Genomic DNA, 17,991 nt, shown 5'->3' on the forward strand with positions numbered 1-17,991 from the left:
AGATATATAATTTGCTATGGTTTATGAACTGGAACTGGGGGCGAAAAACTAATGCAATTTTGGGACATGCATTAGGTTACCCGAGGAACGTAAAAATTCGAAGCGTCAAAAAAGAAGTCATCTCAAAACAAAAAATAGATCACCGCAACTACTCCGTTTCGTTGCTACGAATCCTACCAACCAGAATTTTGGTTATTTTAACGTTTTTTCAAGTTTAAAGTTCCGGCGAGAAAGTCGATTTTGGGCTATCTCTTTAACCATGCTTTAATTTAATCGAATATTTCAAGTCTAGTATCATGTTGAAACTCTACCCTTCCAACCTACTTTAGAGCACTTACAAATCGATTGTGGTTCAAAAACTTCCCGGTGTATTTCCCTTTTTTCTCAAATATTATGACCTTGATTGTATCCGTAATAAATACCCGGGGGGGGGGGGTATATTAGGGTTGGTGAATGAGGGGTATGTGCGGACGGGACCTCCGAAAACCGAACCTTAGAGAAACTGATTTTTGCTGAAAAGACTTTTGAATTTTTTTTTCGATTTTTGAAAAAAGTCATACCCTTAGAGAGACTTTATTACAACTTTTTTTGATTTTTGAAAAAATCATACCCTTAGAGAGACTTTATTACAATTTTTTCTCTGGAAATCAAAAAATGTCCCAAAAATCCTGAATTTTCCGACCCTTTTAGAGAGACTAATTTAAAACTTTCTGATTTTTCCGAACCTTAGAGAGACTTTGAAAGGTGAAAAAACCGACCCTTACCGTCCGCACATACCCATCATCCATTTTTGCCTAAGAACCCCCCCCCCGGGTAAATACCATACCAGAGTGATTCGAAACCGTAACGTCTGAACATGTCTTGAGGGTCTTGAGCGTGTCGGGTGAAAATTTCGGTATCTGTGCGGATACCTGATAACTATAGATTTTAAACTCTTGGATTTGAAAGGAAATCTGAAAGAGCATTGTATACTGATTGACCAAAATTTCAAAAAATAATTAAGGCATTTTAAGGCATTCTTATTTAAATTAATCAATCATTTACAAATATTTTCAAAAATAGATGATCATAAAGGCTCGATATATTTACACAAACAAAATATTTAACCATAATTTATCTACAAACCAATAAAAAAGCTTTCTTAGCTCATTCTTTAACAATACCGATACAAAATTGGCAACGCAGTTAAAGATTTGTGATTTTAGTGAATATTGGTGTATTCTAAGTTCTTTTTTCTAAAAATGAGCAAGTCATTAGCTTTAGAATTAGTTATATTGACAAAAAACTTTCAGTGAATGATCCAAATAGACCAATAATATTGAACCTTCAAAGTACGTGTACAAAAAGCTACGTCAAAATTTCAATTTTAGGCCAATTTTTTTTTTGAGTATCTCAAATTTTAAGTTATCTTGAGACATTTCCTTTCTTAATATAAAATGTGAACACCAACCTAAGTTTTACGTGGTTCAACCAGTAATTTTTAAGACGTCCAAAGTCCGTAAAGATTTTTCACTTCATCGATATTATGTCCGTTTTTCTCGATCGTCTCTAAAAGTGATTTTAATTCTTCCTTGTCTTTCTTACCAAGAAATTTTAAAGTCAAACTAAAGCGTTCGCACAGTGTGAACACTTTAAAAATGTTTATAATTTTAGGTAAGGAGTCAATAGATAGATCGTTTTTGATAGATTTAACATACGTCTCTAAGAAGTTAAACGGTATATCACATTTGAATACTGATCGAAGGAAGTCCATATCAAACGACAGGATATATTCTACTTTGTTTTCCACAGTAGACCAAGTTTTTAGAAAATCATCACGAGTTTTGATTCCGTTTGTCCGCTCAGTAAGCGTCGAAGTAGCAATGTTATTATGTTTCAGGTCTTTTTGATCAGTGTTGTAAGCGGTATTCCAAGGTTGTTGGACGTTCTTCACTCCAGTAATATCATCCCGATCGAGAGGTTGTAAGTGAGATGCTGTAACTATGTCTCGAAATTCTTCATAACTCGCTACTTTTTGGTGGACCGCACGAAATTTGGCGTCATTTTCACGCGAATATTTTTTATCAGCTTTCTTCGCGTTGTAGAATTCTTTTTGTAATTTATCGAAATTGATACCTTCTTCTGCCATATTATTTATGTTTTCTTATTTATTTGTTTTTTAGACTAAGGAGAAAAGAAGAACGTATTAATTAAACGGTAATCATAAATGGTGAAGTAAATCAAGCGAACAGATTTGTTCTTGATGATAAATACTAAAATAGAATGCTTAGAGACCGGATCAACCTAAAATTGGAACTTTTGAAATTTTCATAAAAACACGAACAAAGCAAAGACCTGGTACGAGCAAAGTAAAAAGAATGTGAATGTTTCGTTATTTTTCAAACACCTAAAAATATTGAATACGTTGAATAACGTAATGGTAATGGAGAAATGAGATGGTTGTAAGTAAAAGAAAAACTATTTCATTAAAATTATGATTTTGCAAAAAAGCCTTTAAAAATTATCTTCTTGATACCATATAAAAATATTGACTGTTCCTACCTTAATAAAAACAACTCAACTCAAGGAAAAGATAATGTGAACTAGAAATTAAAAAGAAGGTATATATATAACTGGTGCAGTGGAGGGGGTGATAGGACAAATAATATAATTGGTAGTAAGAGACCAACCCTATGTGTTTTCAGACATTTTTGAGAGGAGGCCCGCGAATTGAGACTAGGAAAACTTGACTTGTTTCATGCTTTATTCGATGGTACGAGTCATTTCCATTCCAATTAGATTTTTATTTAATTAACGTAATTGGACGTACAAAACTTATCTGCAAAAATATAAAGTTAGGAAATGTGACCCCTCGATTATCTTGGAATTTTGAGTAAAAAAATCAAATTATCAATCTAATTAAAAGATAAATCAAATAAGATCAAAAATTGAAAATAGCTTGAAAATTGAAAATAAATTTTGAATGTCAGGAATTAGAAAATAATATAATATCAGAGAAGAAATCATTAATATGAACTACTAACTACCACATAATTTAAATTCTCATTAAAATTTACTATCGTTATAAAAACTCAATTTGAATGTTAACCTATAAATGAATCTTTAGAAAAAATGGTGGGAAAAAATAAATAAATTCATGTTTCTAAAAAATATTATTAAAAATCAGAAACTTTACAAAATATATTTTCATTCAAGAATTATAAAATGCTCGAGAATAACTTTATCAAATACATCTAAAAGTTCCCAAAAAACTTGTTTGGCAATCCTAAACGAGACTCGCGAAAGGTGAATTAAAGTAACAGGTTCCTGTCATTATCAAAGTGAATATGAAATTTTCATCGCATATGTAAAATAATCTAAACAAATGTAATAAGTTACGCTTAAAAGATGAAATTCGTAAAAAATAATTCCAATAGCCATACAAAAACAGAAAAACATTGTCAACAACTAACCAGCACCAGAACTATAAGTCATCATCCTCAAAATCGTCAAAATCACTATCAAACTCTGACGACAACTCATTATTAGCTTGTTGCAAGAGACTTTGTAATGCTTCTTTTTTCTGTTGACCACTCAACAAATCTTTAACTTTGTTTCGGTAGTGTTGGTACAATGTGTAGAAATGAACATGCAATAGACACGAAAAACCAATAATCACTGTCAACCCAATGATCAAGAAGTAATTGCGGCTGTAGAAACGAAAATAGGGAAATCCTCATGATTTATACGAAATTTAATGACTTGAATACTTAATATTTCAATATTCAAAACCTTTTGTTTTGTTTTCTTTCACAGGTCTTGCTATTTTCTCATTTTTGGGGTAATTTATGTATCTTATTCAAAACTAATTATATTCAGTATACTGTAAAAAAAAATTATAGCCAAAAAAAATATCCACAACCTTTTCAATCATCTTGGGAATTCAATATATCTATTTATCATCTCACTCAAAGATAGCAGTGTCAAAATGGTCGAATGACAACGTTAAATTCTACAATTTTTGACTTTAGAATGTGTTCTGAGGTGTCACTTCGAAAGAAGTAACAAACGGCGCCGATAGATTGCTATCAACCGTTATTATAACATTAGACTTACTTGCAACAGTAGCTAAGCGATGCCATGTGTTCTAAAAAAAGGCCAAGAGATTTTAAAATAGTATTGTGAAGTATTGTAGAAAGTAAAAAAAAATTCTTAAGTCAACCAAAATTCGATAACCCCTGGGCGACTTCAGACTTTAAGGTCATCTAGATGGCGGCATTTAAAGGGACATAAAAGTACTAGCGAAATTTGTAAATAAATCATATGCAGCGGGATACAAAATCAAAACAAATGTCACATGTCAAAATAAAAAATAAAAACAAATATGGCTGATTTTGATTGTTTCAATTGTTTTACAAGTTTGTTTTGGACACGTAGTTTTAATTGTGGTTCGCGCAATGTTTACATTTTAATACTTTTATGTCCCGTTAAGAGAATGTTCCTATTTTTACCTCGTGAGGCACAAGTAAGGGAATATCTAGACTGAAACAACTGTCAAGTGAGAGAAAGAATACCTGGAGTGACATCACCGTTCATTTCTTTCTTCACACAAATAATGGAACTGACTTTACGTGGAACCAAAATCCTAAAACACGAAGGATGAAATGATAAGTAATGGAAAGGGACAGTCAAAGCAAATACAAATTTAGAATTAGGTTCGTATTGCTCAATAAAATCGATCTCAATGATCGAGCTCTGAGTAAAAACGAGAACTAATCAAATCGACCCAACTATACTCAAAAATTGATATTTGGATAAATTTACACTGAAAAGCTATAATCTATCATATTAATGAACGGTGAAAAAGCGAGATTTTTCCTCAAAATTGCAGCTTTTCACTGTGAACGATTCATTTATAAAATCAAACTGGTTTTTATCATTATCATCAAGGTATGTTTTAGAAAAGTTGACTAATAAAATTCATGATATGCACCATTGCAATGTCTTCCACGGACCCAGCAGCTGATTGGTTGCAAGTGACGTATTGATTGATTTTACGTCACTTACAACCAAACAGCCGTGATGTGATGTCAGAAAACATTGCAATGGTGCATATCATAGATACAACAATCTATACTCTGGTTGATCATGGTGTGTATCTGAAGGGTAATTGACCACAGTTGAGTTGATGACATAAGTTGCCGATCCTCCACCATCCAAATTGATTGCATTCTGAACACCTTGTTCGATCAAATACTTCACTGCGGCTGGTAGGTTGATTCTAGAGAATGAAAACGAAACGAAAATTCAATCTCATTAAAACAGGGCAATACTTTCATACGTTGTAATACGTTGTATTCAAGCTGCTTGTTTCGAATTTCTTTTTTAATCAAGCAAATCAAGAGTCAGTCAATGAAAATAACTACCATGAAATGAATGGACGATTTCAGAAAAAAATTGTGTATGGTTTTAAGCATATTATTTCACCCCCAAATGGGGTGGGGGGTCCGAACTATGTAGGTTTGGCATAGAATTTTGTAGTGTCTATTTTTTTCCTATTTCAAAATATTTGGCCCTTGGATATCTCCGATTTTCTAATTTTTTTTCGGATGACCCCCAGGATATCCTCAAAAATGACCTACAAAAAAGCCTTTTTTAAGCTAACCTCCTGGATATCCAGTCCTTTTCATATGTATGCACCACATCTAATATCCTCAAAACCCCATACAATTTTTCATTTATACGAAAACTGGATTTTAGAAATTTTTTAAAAGAGATATGTATAGCTTAAAAAATACTGCAGTGTGTTATACCCTCTTGAATTAGTTTTACCATCAACAGTAACCAAATGCACATATCCATTACCATCCACACCAAGCAATGTCCGTGCAGATTGTACTGAGAAGAATCGCGCCATACTGGATGTCGTTTGTGTGTCTTCGCACTCAGCTTTTATACTCTCGGTCACGTAACTTTTACCATTACGAATAATCCATCCTACACCGGTTACTAATTGAATAAACGGATTTTTCGTTTCGGTTACTTCATCTTCAGATAAATACCCGATTACTATTGAACCATCCCGACGGATTCCAAAGTTTGCATTTTGTATACCCGTTTTTCGTACTATTTTTGAATCTGAAATAATGTTTCCGAGGCAAGCACCATAAGGTGAGCGGTCACTCGGCACAAAAAAGCCTGCATTTGTAGCTATGTAGCAGCCATTTTGAATAGCAGTATCCTTAACCGTACTAGTAGAAAGGTTCTGACAACCACCATCTAGAGGCTGGTGTATTGAGATCATAGATGTTGGATCCTTAATAATAGAATGATGTCCAAATTGTAAACCAAAGCCAGTGAAATCTTTCCTGAAATAATTAACTTGAATTTCTTTGCTCGAATTCAATGTTTTAATAGTTTCGTGTGTAAGGTTTCCATGTTCTTTAGGTTGACAGTCACGAACGTAACGATGTGAGCGCCTAGGGTCTAAATGATGTCTAACGGATGGATATGGGTACAATATATCTTGTTCACCAGTATTGGGGCGAATCAAAGAGAGCACCAATAAGATGGTATGAAAATACATGATGTTTTGTTGTTTCCATTTGATTATTACATCATTTTCATTTCTCAAGACTTCTCAAGTCATTTTAAAGTTATTTTTGTTTTTAGTTTTTGTACCTGAAAGAAAAATAGAAAATATCTTTTTAAATATCACGAGGGTAAGAATGATAAATGTTAAATTATCCCAACTTTTAGTAATAGCACGAAAAATATATCGGAGAACGACAGTTTTATGGTGAATCCCAAAAGAAGTAATTTTCTTCAAAGATTCTTGTTGAATATGAGTCCTAAATTTCTTCAGACAAAACCAAACATAGGCAATCCCCTTGACAATATATTTCAAATTATATAAATTACTAAAACTTCATTTAAAATAGAACGTACAAAAGGTGTAACAAAAATCCCTTTATACAAATAAATAATAACAAACGTTAATACTAAAAATGGAATAAAATTCTTCAAAAATTAAAAACAAATATTTTGAAATACTATGTAAAAACTTCCAGAAAATAGCTTTCCGTATGTTTAGTTGTTTTAAATTGTTCAAATCAAAAAATAAAATCTTTGGTGTTGTTAAAAATAAAAATTCTGCTAAATTAACACTGTCAATCTACGCTTTGAATAGTAGAGAGGACAAAATACACAGAGACGGCGGACTAAATTGAGTGAAGTACATGGAGGAAGGAATTGACTTAAGCCTGACTAAAGGAGTACTTTCGCCTGACACCAAATATCTTTAGATAATAAGAAAATTAGACGCTTTGCTAGGTAAAACGTAGAGAAAAACATATTAAAACCTTCTTAATAAGCCCCTTTTCCGACTGAAGTGTTTTAGAATGAAGAAAACCTAGAGAGAAGAAGTAGTAGCAAGTAAATTTTCAGCTGAAGTTAAAATATCAGTAGATTCGTCATCAGAAATTATTGAAGTTTCCTTCAAGTATGTCCTCAATCTGTCTTTGGGTCTTCTCCTTGGTTGTGTCATATCCTTCGAACGGAATCGGTATAACATGAAAAGATCACATAAGACAACGTTGATTACCACACTGGCTCCTATCAACGCACTCATGAAGATTACTATGTTATAATTACGCCTAAAAAGAAAAATAACATTTTTCAAGCATCAAATTGAGGATAATTCAATATTCAATATTCAAACCTTCCCAATTAATAGGATAAATCCATCTTTTATTTGTAAAATTCCATTCTGGTCTTTTACACCTCAATATCACGTACTAAGTTCTCACAATTTTTTCTTGAGCTAAAATGATCGTTGAGCAGATTAAACAAACAATCTTTTTTCACTACTAGCGCAACGTATTCTTATCCAAATTCTGAGAGCTTTTGGAACAACTAAATACTCACCAACAACACTTCTCCAGCATTTTTCCTGAAAATAAATTTGACAAAATTAAAATTTAGATACTGCCCGAATCGACTACCTTTTAAGTAGTCCTTTGGTATCATATTTATGATCAAAAACTTTAATTTTTCGAAAAATATAAATCTACAAAAATAGACACGGTTAAAATTGTCCTGAGACACCCCAAAAAGTCGTAAAACTCATTTTTGAATGTAATCTCAGTTAGTTTCCAACCTACCATTGAATTCGCAATCTTTGCCAGACCAGTCATTGTGACATTTACACTTTCCTTTGAAACAGGTTCCTCTTCCTGAACAAGACTGTCCAGGGATACAGGAATCTGGTTTGTGTACACAGAGGATAGTACTGACTTTCGTATCGCATAGATTTGATCGGCCTTCATCGTTGTAACTATATTGAAAAATTGAAGCGTGATAGTGCAGGACAGTGGTCAAGTTCATTGAAGTTTTACATACAATAAAATAGAAAGTTAGATAGAGATATTAACGAAATCCATTTGTTTTTCTTATACTCTGTCGAACCTTAGTTGGTTCAATTACTGCTTGAAATAGGAAAGTATATATTTGACAGATATTCTTCATTCGAATTTTTAATTAGAGTGAGGATTCTTTATAACTTTTTTTATACCAAGTGTTACCAGGATAATTGACAACAGTATCGTTAATCACCAGTGTAGACGATCCAGCACCATTCAAATTAATTACATTCACCAAATTAAATGACTTCAGAAGTTCCACTGACTCATATAGACTTATCCTGGAAAAAATAAAGTAATAACATATGAATTCGAAATAAAAGTTCAAAAAGATATGTGCTATATCAAAAAGAAAGGATCATTTTCAAATTACATTTTATGAATTATGAATTTTAGCATTATCTTGTCAAAGATGTATATTAGAGACTTGTGAAATTTTTAATAAATGTTATATTAGAAACAAGTAATAAATTCAAAAAAGTAATTCATATTTACCCATACAAACCAGTTTTGCCTTCGACCTGCACAATATGTACATTGCCTTTTGAGTCGTGCCCTAAAAAGGTCCTTGCTGTTCTCACTTCAAAGAAATTTTGTAAGTTATCTAAATTACATTGTTCATGTTGTTTACTAGTGGATAAATAATTTTCTCCCCTTCTCAAAATCCAGCCCACACCTGTAACTAGTTGTAACAGTGGATGCCTCATTTCCTTAAAATCTGTTTCTTTCAAATACCCAGTCACTATACTACCATCGTCACGGATACCGAAGTTTACGCTTTTGAGTCCTCTAAACTGATTGATTAGTTCACCATCACTGATAATGTTACCAAAACATTGTCCAGTGTCTCCATTGAAGAATCCAGCATTAATGGCAACTAAGCATTCTCTTTGTTTCGATGATTCATAGACTGTAGCAGTTTGGTGTTTACTGCAACCACCATCTTCTTTAGGTTCTAAAACTGATAACATTTTGTACCCATTTGAAATAAGTATTCTGTGACCGTAAACTGTATTATTTGTTAACTTCTTTGTAAAACGTTGTACCAGTTGTGACGAGTTCTTTCTTGTATCAGTATTAACAATTTCATAATGTTGATGACTTAAACGGTTCTTTCGTCTTGTCTCAACTTTGTTTAATAGAAAAGGTGACAAAATGTCTTTGTTAATATATCTGTTTTCTTGGTCACCTTTGCAATGAACCATGGCTATAAAAAGGATCAACAAAATAAATATGTTGATGAAATGTCCCATGATGTGCCCATGTCATTGTGGAAAGTCATTTAGTGTTTATATTCATTTTCATTAATTTCTTTATTTTGTTCACTGAATCTGTAAAAAAGAAAACGGATGAAATAAATGAATGGTGCTTAAGTCAGTTATGTTCCTTTTTCCAAGAGATTTGGAACGTTTATAAAATGTTTCAGCAAAAAAGCATTATATTAAACTAACAACGACTAAGAGAAAAAAAGCTAGGATCCAAAATGGACTAAAAATTACTTTAATTCTTACAGCCAATTAAAATAATGATTGCTCCTAGTGAGGTCTGTTAGCACAAAAATACTTCAGATGGTGATTAAAGCATGAAATTTGGCACAGATGATTCGTAGAGCGTCTAAAACTTAATTTTAAACAGTAACACCAAATTTTGCCACCTGGCCACCTGCCAGATGACGTCATCAGGTGGCTTAGCAAAAATTTATTTTTTTGAAAATATTTAAAATCTGATGGTATCAGCGGAAAGAGCATGAAAATGTTGATGAAAATCGAGGTATAAAACATGCCTTCAAAATCTTCCTATCAAAAGTTATGAAGGTTTAAAGTTTTGTGATGACGTCATCATAAGCTTTTCCAGGCAAAACCTAAAATCCCGTAATAACGGAACTAGTTGACCAAATTTAGTGTTTTAAACATGAATCCATGTCAAAATTTGAAGTTCCATCTGATGCTTGGGTCTAAACAACATAGGAAGGCTTAAAACATCCAAAAAAATTAGTTGGTTGTACACTGTGCTCCTGAAGGGAGAACGCTGCGTTGGTTTGCCTTGTAAAGCTCAAAAGCTAAGTTTTAGTATTCTGTAGGATTTAAAGCTCTTAATTCAATTTGAACATCGGAATCGGAAAAAGCAATGAATTTTGATATGAATTCATGTATAAAACATGAAATTTGGTCAATTTGTACCAAAATTACGAGGTTTTTAAGTTTTGCCTGGAAAGGCTTATGATGACGTCATCAAAAAACTTTCAACCTCCATAACTTTTGATAGGAAGATTTTCAAGGCATGTTTTATACCTCAATTTTTATCAGCATGTCAAGCTCTTTCCGCTGGAACCATCAGATTTTGAATATCTTCAAAAAAATAATTTTTTGCCCAGCCACCTGATGACGTCATCTGGCAGGTGGCCAGGTGGCAAAATTTGGTGTTACTGTTTAAAATTAAGTTTTAGACCCTCTAAGGATCATCTGTGCCAAATTTCATGCTTTAATCACCATCTGAAGTATTCTTACTTTTTTATGTGCTACCTGACCTCACTATTCTTGGGAATCAAAAGAAAAGAAAAAAAAACAACAAAGTATATAGCAACCCTAGCAAAATTCTTGCTTAAAAACGATACATAAAATTGATAAAAATATTTGATTACATCCTCAGCTAAAATATCAAAAACCTATAAAAATGTGTAACGTTTATTTTTGGTATCGCTTTCGTTTCAAAGGCAATGGTAACATTTCTTTGAACGATTGGGGAATCTCTACAGTTATCATTTCCCCTTGATTGTTGAAACTGAAATGTAATAACTTTTTGAAGGAGTTGATTGTTTTCAATGGGTTGTTCATTGACTTTTTAGCTTTCTTAGTGACTGGTTGATCCTCTGTTTCCTTTGATTGAATATCCACGGTTGCGTTTTCCAACAATTTTCCAAACTCATTGAAAGCTTGCACGAAGATTTCACTTGGATTGACAGGATTGACACAGACTTGATTTAATAAATGGTGATCACGACTCAACTTTTTAAAGATACCAGCATCATTAAGATCAAACAGCCAGGTTGTGAATTTACCTTCTTTATAATCAAATTCAAAGACATCTTTGGCACTTGTTGATAACATGATTCGTGAGCTTTGCGGGTGGAATGTGAAACTGCTGATTTTGTCAGATACGGAAGGGACTTGTGAAGCATATTCAAGGCCACTTTCAGAGATTCGAAAGATAAAAATGTTCGATTCTGCATCAACCAGGCCAATGGTTTCATTATCATTGGCAACTTTCAAGAAACGATACGGTAAACTAATTTTGATTTTTGAAATACTGAGTTCAAACTCATTCTCATTTTGAAAATCAACTAAATGCAGTTTCTTGGCAAAGGTTACTCCAACCATGTAGCGTGAATCAGGAGTGAATGCAATTTTTGAGAGTGGAGGTAAAGATCTGTAGATCTTATTCAACTTCAATGGAGATTGTTCTATCTCAAAAAGCCTAGATTTACCAATGGTAGAATAACAAACATATTTACCACAAGCTGAGAGAGCTGAGCAAAAGATATGGTCATCCCCATCGCAATTAATTTCTAGCAATTGCTTACTTTCCTTCAAACTCAAATCTTGGTTTGATTCCAATTGCCACAAATTTAATTTGTTATTGGACCGATAAAGCAATTGATTTGCATCAGGGGCGACTTGGCAAACATCAGTTGGCGTATTGAAATATTTCTTCATTTTAGCAATTGTTAACTTATTAGTTGGGACTGCATAAAGGTAAGGGTCAACACCAGCAGCAATAACAAAATTGCGATCAGTTTGTGGATTTTTAAAGCACACAAGGGCTCTGATATCATAATCAGTCAATTGAATATTTTTGTTCATTGTCCATTTCTTCTCATTATCAACTAAACGAGAATTGAACTGAACAACTTTACCATCAACACCACTGGAATAAACTTCCTCATCACAAGGGGCTAATGTTAACACATCAGCTTCGTGTGACTTGAAAGAAGTCAGCAGAGTCCCTGTGTGACCATCCCAGAACTGTGTGCAGCCTTTTGAATCACCTGTCACAACTGTAAAATCATCCATAACTTCAACAGCCCATACCATTGTATTCTCATCTCCTTTTCCATCTGTTGTGATTCGTGATACAATTTGACCTGATTCAAAATTATAAATGCGAATTGTACTTTCAAATCCACCTGTCACCAAGTTAGCATCGTCCTTACTCCAAGCAAGAGATAATATTCTACTCTCTTGCTTGTGTAAACTTCTTTCATAGTTCAACCCATGAGACATCAATTTGAAAATACGAACACTTCCATCCTCGCAACCAGCAGCCAGTAAATTCTTTTTATGGTTGAATTTCAGACACCATACAGGACCACCACAAGAGTCCTCTGAATATTTGGGAACAAGGTTTTTCAAATCCCATTCAATAATTTGTCCATTTAAACCTCCAGAAAAGAGTCTCCCATTGTTCCACGCAAGATGTTCAGCAGTTCTACCATTTTGGCCAGGGATAGTAATATCTACCATGAAATGGTTTGAAGGGTCTCTTATTTCAATACTACCATCATCTAAAGAGACTGCCAGCCTTGGAGGATTACAATTAACATCAAGTGCTGCTGAAATAGTAGCTTTTGGCTTGTGTTGAATAAATCTAACTCTGTGAACTTTATATTGAGACATCTAAAATTAGAAGAAAAACCATTAAAAGGAGGACAATTCATTTTTAATGCATAATGCTTACAAGGATATTATTCCAAACCTGTTGGTGTCAACTGTATTTTCATGACTCACAGTTAGTTCAAAATGCAGGTCAAAGGTCACAGGTCAACAGAAATGGAAAATGCACATGTAACATATAATTATTCAAAACGTGTTTCTGAAAAATATTATTTGCAATATTATTGTATATAAAATAATGCTATTTAGAAGATTTCAATGACAAATCATCAATCCCAAATATCAGTGGTCAAAACAGCTTTTCTCTGTGAGACAGAAAATTTCTTTATAGAAATATTTTAGTATACAGTGACACCCACAGGCCATTGTTGGGGCTGAGGGTCAGAAAATTTTCAGATTTTTTACCCCCCTAGATTGGCTAGAAAAGAGCACGAGTCTGCTAATGTCACCCATTTTCGGTTTTGTCAACTTGTCAACTTTAAGGCTCCAGTGAAAAATCTAGGTGCATGCAATAATGATACAAGCTGATGTATTTTATCAGTCTTGATACTGGCAAGCTTAAACAGTCATTTTTTTCACTTTAGAAAGTACACAACTTTTTCAGGACAGCTTTTTACATCAAAATGTGAACGGAAAATGAGGTTTTTAGCAAATTGTCTAAGTTCATTATTTGATAATCTAGGCCAATCATCTCTGATCATACTTAATTTTTGTTTTTATTACAGCCAATAAATATGAAAAACAGAATCTACAAAAAGATTTTTTGAAATTAAGTTTTTCCCAGAATAAATGCAAAAAGTTGCAGACATAACTTTTTCCGTTCACAAAGTTATGTCCGCACACAATTGATTTGCTAGAGAAGTGAAAGTGTTAATATCTACAGTTATTTGATTTTTAACCCTTCCCATCCATTAGAGAACCAAACCAAGTAGCACTAAAATACCAGTTGTCCTTCATTGAAAAATATTCCATTTTGAAGTGATTTTGAGTTATGTCCGCACATTATTTTATCCTTTAAATTTTCAAAGGAGTTATCCTTACTCAGCTGAATCATTTTTCTACATCAAGGGTCATATTTGGGGTCATTTTATACAAATTTGAAGTCTCAAAGTCTACTTGTTGGGAGACGGTGAAACAAAACAGTTTCCCCAAAAATTAGTTATGTCCGCAACAAAAAGTTATGTCCGCAACAAATCATGAAGTTTTCTCAGCCCCCAAACACCATTTTTAGGTTTCTTTGACAAATTATTACATTTGAGGTCATTTTAAGTTGGTTACAACCAGAAAAAAGTCTGATAATTTTCCATTGGCAAGATTTCAGTTTTTTCACCTCATATCATGTATTTCATGTTGCGGACATAACTATTTCATCTAAAATGTTGCTGATAAAACCTATTTGCAAGCTGGCATGATGTTTTATTATATGGAAGTAATGCTTAGGCTATTAGAAATATAAAACAAATACTCTGATGCCAAGTTGAGGTCCAAAATGAGAATTTTAACAGAAAAATAACTTTTTTTGTTTCTTTGAAAATGACGGTTCTGAGCCTGCGAGCTTGAATAAAGGATAAATTATGCATTAATTTGCATAATAAATTCATTGTGTAGTGTTCACAAAACATAATCTACTACACATTCACTTACAGACTGGTTAGATTTGCTCCAATAGTTCAAAATAGAGTCATATTCTGTAGCAAATTATATGTTGCGGACATAACTATTTAAGGTATTTATCAGATTTTTAACCCTTTTAAGCACTTATGCTAACACTTTGACAATTTGACAATACTAAAGAGTTACATTTGTAAAAACCTTGCATTTACTTGCTTTTTTCAATTTTATGTGTCCTCTAGGGTCGTTCGTCTATTAGAAATATGAGAAAGTTTTAATTTCATTGATAAGTCTTCATTTGTTCTTTTCAAAGAAAAACATGTAATAGCTGAATTCAAACCAAACCAAATCTTTTGGTTTTATATTGATTTAGTCTCTATAATATTCCTCAAATTTTGGCAACAGAAAAAGACACTCCAAAATTTTAAATAAATGATGTATAATGTTCTATGGTTCTACCCTGGAAGAAAAAAAGTTATGTCCGCAACACATCATTATTATACATTTAACCCTTTCTATTGAAAAAGTTGAGTGACTTTAACGGAAAAATGATATTTACTGATTATGAAGATGTACAGCAGTTGATGTCAAGCTCAAATCATAACTTTTAAAATTAGATTTTAACAAAAAATATATGTGGTTGGATTCTCTTTTACAAATAAATCTTCAATTTTCAGGAAATCATAGTTATAAAGACCTTTCAAGACAACAAATTTCAATGATTAAGTTTTGGTTCAAGTACAGCAAAGTTTTAAAAGCCAAAAAATAAATAAATTTAATGTCTATTGCTGATTTTGAATCAAATTTAACAAAAAGTTATGTCCGCAACCAACAAGGTTTCATTTTCTAATTTTTTATTGACTAACTGAAATATAGCAAACTTTTGGTTTTTTGGAAGGCTTATGATGAGTCCTTCAAATCTAGAATGAAATTACCTGACCATAGCCAGTTTAGCCAGTTTTCTTTTCATGAAGTCAAACTTTTTGGGAATATTTTTTAATATTTTAGATTTTCTTTCGGAAAAAGTGTCAGAATTTGAAAAATATGACATGCTGGACGGTAAAAATTGCTTTTCAATGCAGCTTAACATATTAGCCATGATCTGAAATCTAAGACAAGTATTAGATTATGCATATTTTATCTCAAATGAAGTGTAAACTACAAAGAGTTTTTTGCCAAATTTGTTTGATTATAATTACTCTAGGTCAAATTTCTTGACCAAGCCAGTTTGATTAAGCCCTGATACTTATGTTTTCTGAAAATTGAAGTCATTAATAAAAAAATTATCCAGGAATAAAAGTGAAAGTCAAAACTTTATTTTTTCCAAATTTTTTCATCTATTTGGGTGACATTACCAGATTCATGCTCAAAAGCACTAAAATTTGTTAATTAAAACAACTCAGAATGCTCTTGAAATGCCTATCATACAGCGAAAATATATATATTTATCTGAAATAGGTTGAAAAATAAAAATATATGAACGTCATACTATGTATATACAAGGTATATGCCATAAACACAGTTTTAATACAAGATTTCTTTCTGATGGAATTATTCTAGAGAATAAAATCACTATTTCTTGCTATATAACCATTTCTAACTGAGACGGAAAACTTTGACAAAAATTTCTGTGAGACGGAAATCCGTCTGAGACGGAAGAACTTTGATCACTGAAATATTGACAAAATGACACAAAATAATCATGTACATATTTTTTTTATAAGCATATGTCTACCCCTACATCAGGCTCGCATTATGCTTAGCATTCTATTGTTCTCAAACAATAGAGCCATTGTTTAGGTACCAAAAACTGAGCCTGCATATGCTTATAAACGTTATGTTTATAAAAAAAACATGTATACACCAATTAATAACAAAATGATTTTTCATGCTCAATAGGATGCTGATAGTGCAATTTGGATATAGATTGACATGTTTTGAAAGCATTTAAATGTTCATAAAGAGCTGTTTTAGAGATATTAAAATAGTAAAATTATTTCTATCTTTCTTGCCCAAAAATTTTTTTTCTTCGAAAAATCGGGCTCCGTCACATTTTGGCCACCACCATTTTGCACCTTTGTACCAAAAATCAAAAGATTCCTATGATTCAATCCCGAGAAAAGTTGGTAACAGACGAACGAACGAACGAACGAACGAACGAACGGACGAACGGACGAACGAACGAACGGACGAACAAACACAGGTTAATTTATAGGACCTCCACCGGGGTAGGTCCAAAAAATTAATGATCCAATTTTTCACAAAGTCCAATAAACCCGTTTTTTAGCTGTTTTTTGGCCCTAATTTGCCCAAATTTTTTTTGAAAATCGGGCTCCGCCACATTCGAGGACGAGGATAGTTATGCATCTTTGTTCAAAAAATCGTAAAGAATGAAAGAGCCAATCTCGAGAAAAGCTAATACCTAAGTAATTGATAATGTGCTTATAAAAAAATATTGAATTTGGCCAGTTTTTCTATAAAAACACCCCAAGCAACAAAAATTTCATGTTGAAACACACATATTCTTTAAAAGTAAGCCCTCCTGAGCAAAAAAAACATCTATCTCATAAAAAAAATTGAGTAATTTGACTAAGAACATTGATGTATGCTTATTAATAGTGATTATTATAGATAAACATGCGTTTTTTGAGCCAACTAAATTTTTTTGCAAAAAATCGCTTAAGCCATCTTTTACCTACGATGGTACCCTACTTTCATGCAAAAAATCAGAAAAAATTAACGACCTAATTTTTCACAAAGTCCAAAAAACCCGTCTTTTAGCCGTTTTTTGGCCCAAATTTGCCCCCAAATTTTTTTTTTGAAAATCGGGCTCCGTCACATTCGATGGTTTATAGTTATGCATCTTTGTGCAAAAAATCAGAAAAAACTAACGAGCCAATCATGAGGAAAGCAAATACATAAGTAATTGATAATGTGCTTATAAAAAAATATTGAATTAGGCCAGTTTTTCTATAAAAACATGCCAAGCAGCCTAAATTTCATGTTTAAACACACATATTCTTCAAAAGTAAGCCCTCAATAGCAAAAAATACATCTATCTCATCAAAAAATCAGAAAAAACTAATGAGACAATCTCGAGAAAAGCTGGTAACGAACGAACGAACGAACAAACGAACATACAACGGTTAATTTATAGGACCTCCACCGGGGTAGGTCCAAAAACAGCAAAACTATAAGTAGTTTTACACAGCACATGAAACGCATGCAAACTTCCTTGTAACTTTCTCGTGTCCATCATTAAATTTTACAACTTTATTACACTTCAAGTCACGTGATAAAAATAATTCGCG

General features: G+C 32.6%; 5 protein-coding genes across 6 annotated transcripts in view; 1 reads left to right on the forward strand and 4 right to left on the reverse strand.

Moving 5' to 3' along the window:
* Window positions 1-17,991, forward strand: part of LOC136810908 (polyadenylate-binding protein 2-B-like) — a 276,555-nt gene that overhangs the window by 189,800 nt on the left and 68,764 nt on the right. The window lies entirely within an intron of this gene.
* LOC136811024 (coiled-coil domain-containing protein 103-like) lies at window positions 1,481-2,128 on the reverse strand. Its single transcript, XM_067067627.1, has one exon. It carries the CDS (start codon window positions 2,126-2,128, stop codon window positions 1,481-1,483), a length of 648 nt encoding a protein of 215 aa, XP_066923728.1.
* Window positions 2,763-6,662, reverse strand: LOC136810902 (N-acetylglucosamine-1-phosphodiester alpha-N-acetylglucosaminidase-like). Its single transcript, XM_067067485.1, has 5 exons — window positions 5,793-6,662; window positions 5,117-5,260; window positions 4,554-4,624; window positions 4,096-4,126; window positions 2,763-3,689 (listed from the first exon to the last, which is right to left on the reverse strand). Exons 1-5 carry the CDS (start codon window positions 6,563-6,565, stop codon window positions 3,464-3,466), a joined length of 1,245 nt encoding a protein of 414 aa, XP_066923586.1. The 5' UTR covers window positions 6,566-6,662; the 3' UTR covers window positions 2,763-3,463.
* LOC136810903 (N-acetylglucosamine-1-phosphodiester alpha-N-acetylglucosaminidase-like) lies at window positions 6,865-9,732 on the reverse strand. The gene is made up of 5 exons (XM_067067486.1): window positions 8,895-9,732; window positions 8,552-8,680; window positions 8,142-8,314; window positions 7,906-7,930; window positions 6,865-7,634 (listed from the first exon to the last, which is right to left on the reverse strand). Exons 1-5 carry the CDS (start codon window positions 9,650-9,652, stop codon window positions 7,391-7,393), a joined length of 1,329 nt encoding a protein of 442 aa, XP_066923587.1. The 5' UTR covers window positions 9,653-9,732; the 3' UTR covers window positions 6,865-7,390.
* Window positions 10,977-13,109, reverse strand: LOC136810904 (U3 small nucleolar RNA-associated protein 4 homolog). Its single transcript, XM_067067488.1, has one exon. The coding sequence runs from the start codon at window positions 13,070-13,072 to the stop codon at window positions 11,084-11,086; it is 1,989 nt and encodes a 662-aa protein (XP_066923589.1). The 5' UTR covers window positions 13,073-13,109; the 3' UTR covers window positions 10,977-11,083.

Source organism: Clytia hemisphaerica, unplaced genomic scaffold (genome assembly GCF_902728285.1).
Source record: "Clytia hemisphaerica strain Z4C2 unplaced genomic scaffold, Clytia hemisphaerica genome assembly, whole genome shotgun sequence".
NCBI classification, from domain to species: domain Eukaryota; kingdom Metazoa; phylum Cnidaria; class Hydrozoa; order Leptothecata; family Clytiidae; genus Clytia; species Clytia hemisphaerica.

Bases quoted from the DNA above. Each gene is read 5' to 3' on its own strand.
- LOC136811024 (XM_067067627.1), bottom strand. From the start codon at position 2,128: ATGGCAGAAGAAGGTATCAATTTCGATAAATTACAAAAAGAATTCTAC.
- LOC136810902 (XM_067067485.1), bottom strand. From the start codon at position 6,565: ATGTATTTTCATACCATCTTATTGGTGCTCTCTTTGATTCGCCCCAAT. The intron at 4,625-5,116 runs GTATAGATTGTT...TTCGTGTTTTAG, and splicing joins ACACACCATGATCAACCAGA to GATTTTGGTTCCACGTAAAG. The intron at 3,690-4,095 runs GTAAGTCTAATG...TCGTTTCTACAG, and splicing joins TCGCTTAGCTACTGTTGCAA to CCGCAATTACTTCTTGATCA.
- LOC136810903 (XM_067067486.1), bottom strand. From the start codon at position 9,652: ATGGGACATTTCATCAACATATTTATTTTGTTGATCCTTTTTATAGCC. The intron at 8,681-8,894 runs GTAAATATGAAT...TATTTTTTCCAG, and splicing joins GGCAAAACTGGTTTGTATGG to GATAAGTCTATATGAGTCAG. The intron at 7,931-8,141 runs GTAGGTTGGAAA...ATTTATTTTCAG, and splicing joins CAAAGATTGCGAATTCAATG to GAAAAATGCTGGAGAAGTGT.
- LOC136810904 (XM_067067488.1), bottom strand. From the start codon at position 13,072: ATGTCTCAATATAAAGTTCACAGAGTTAGATTTATTCAACACAAGCCA.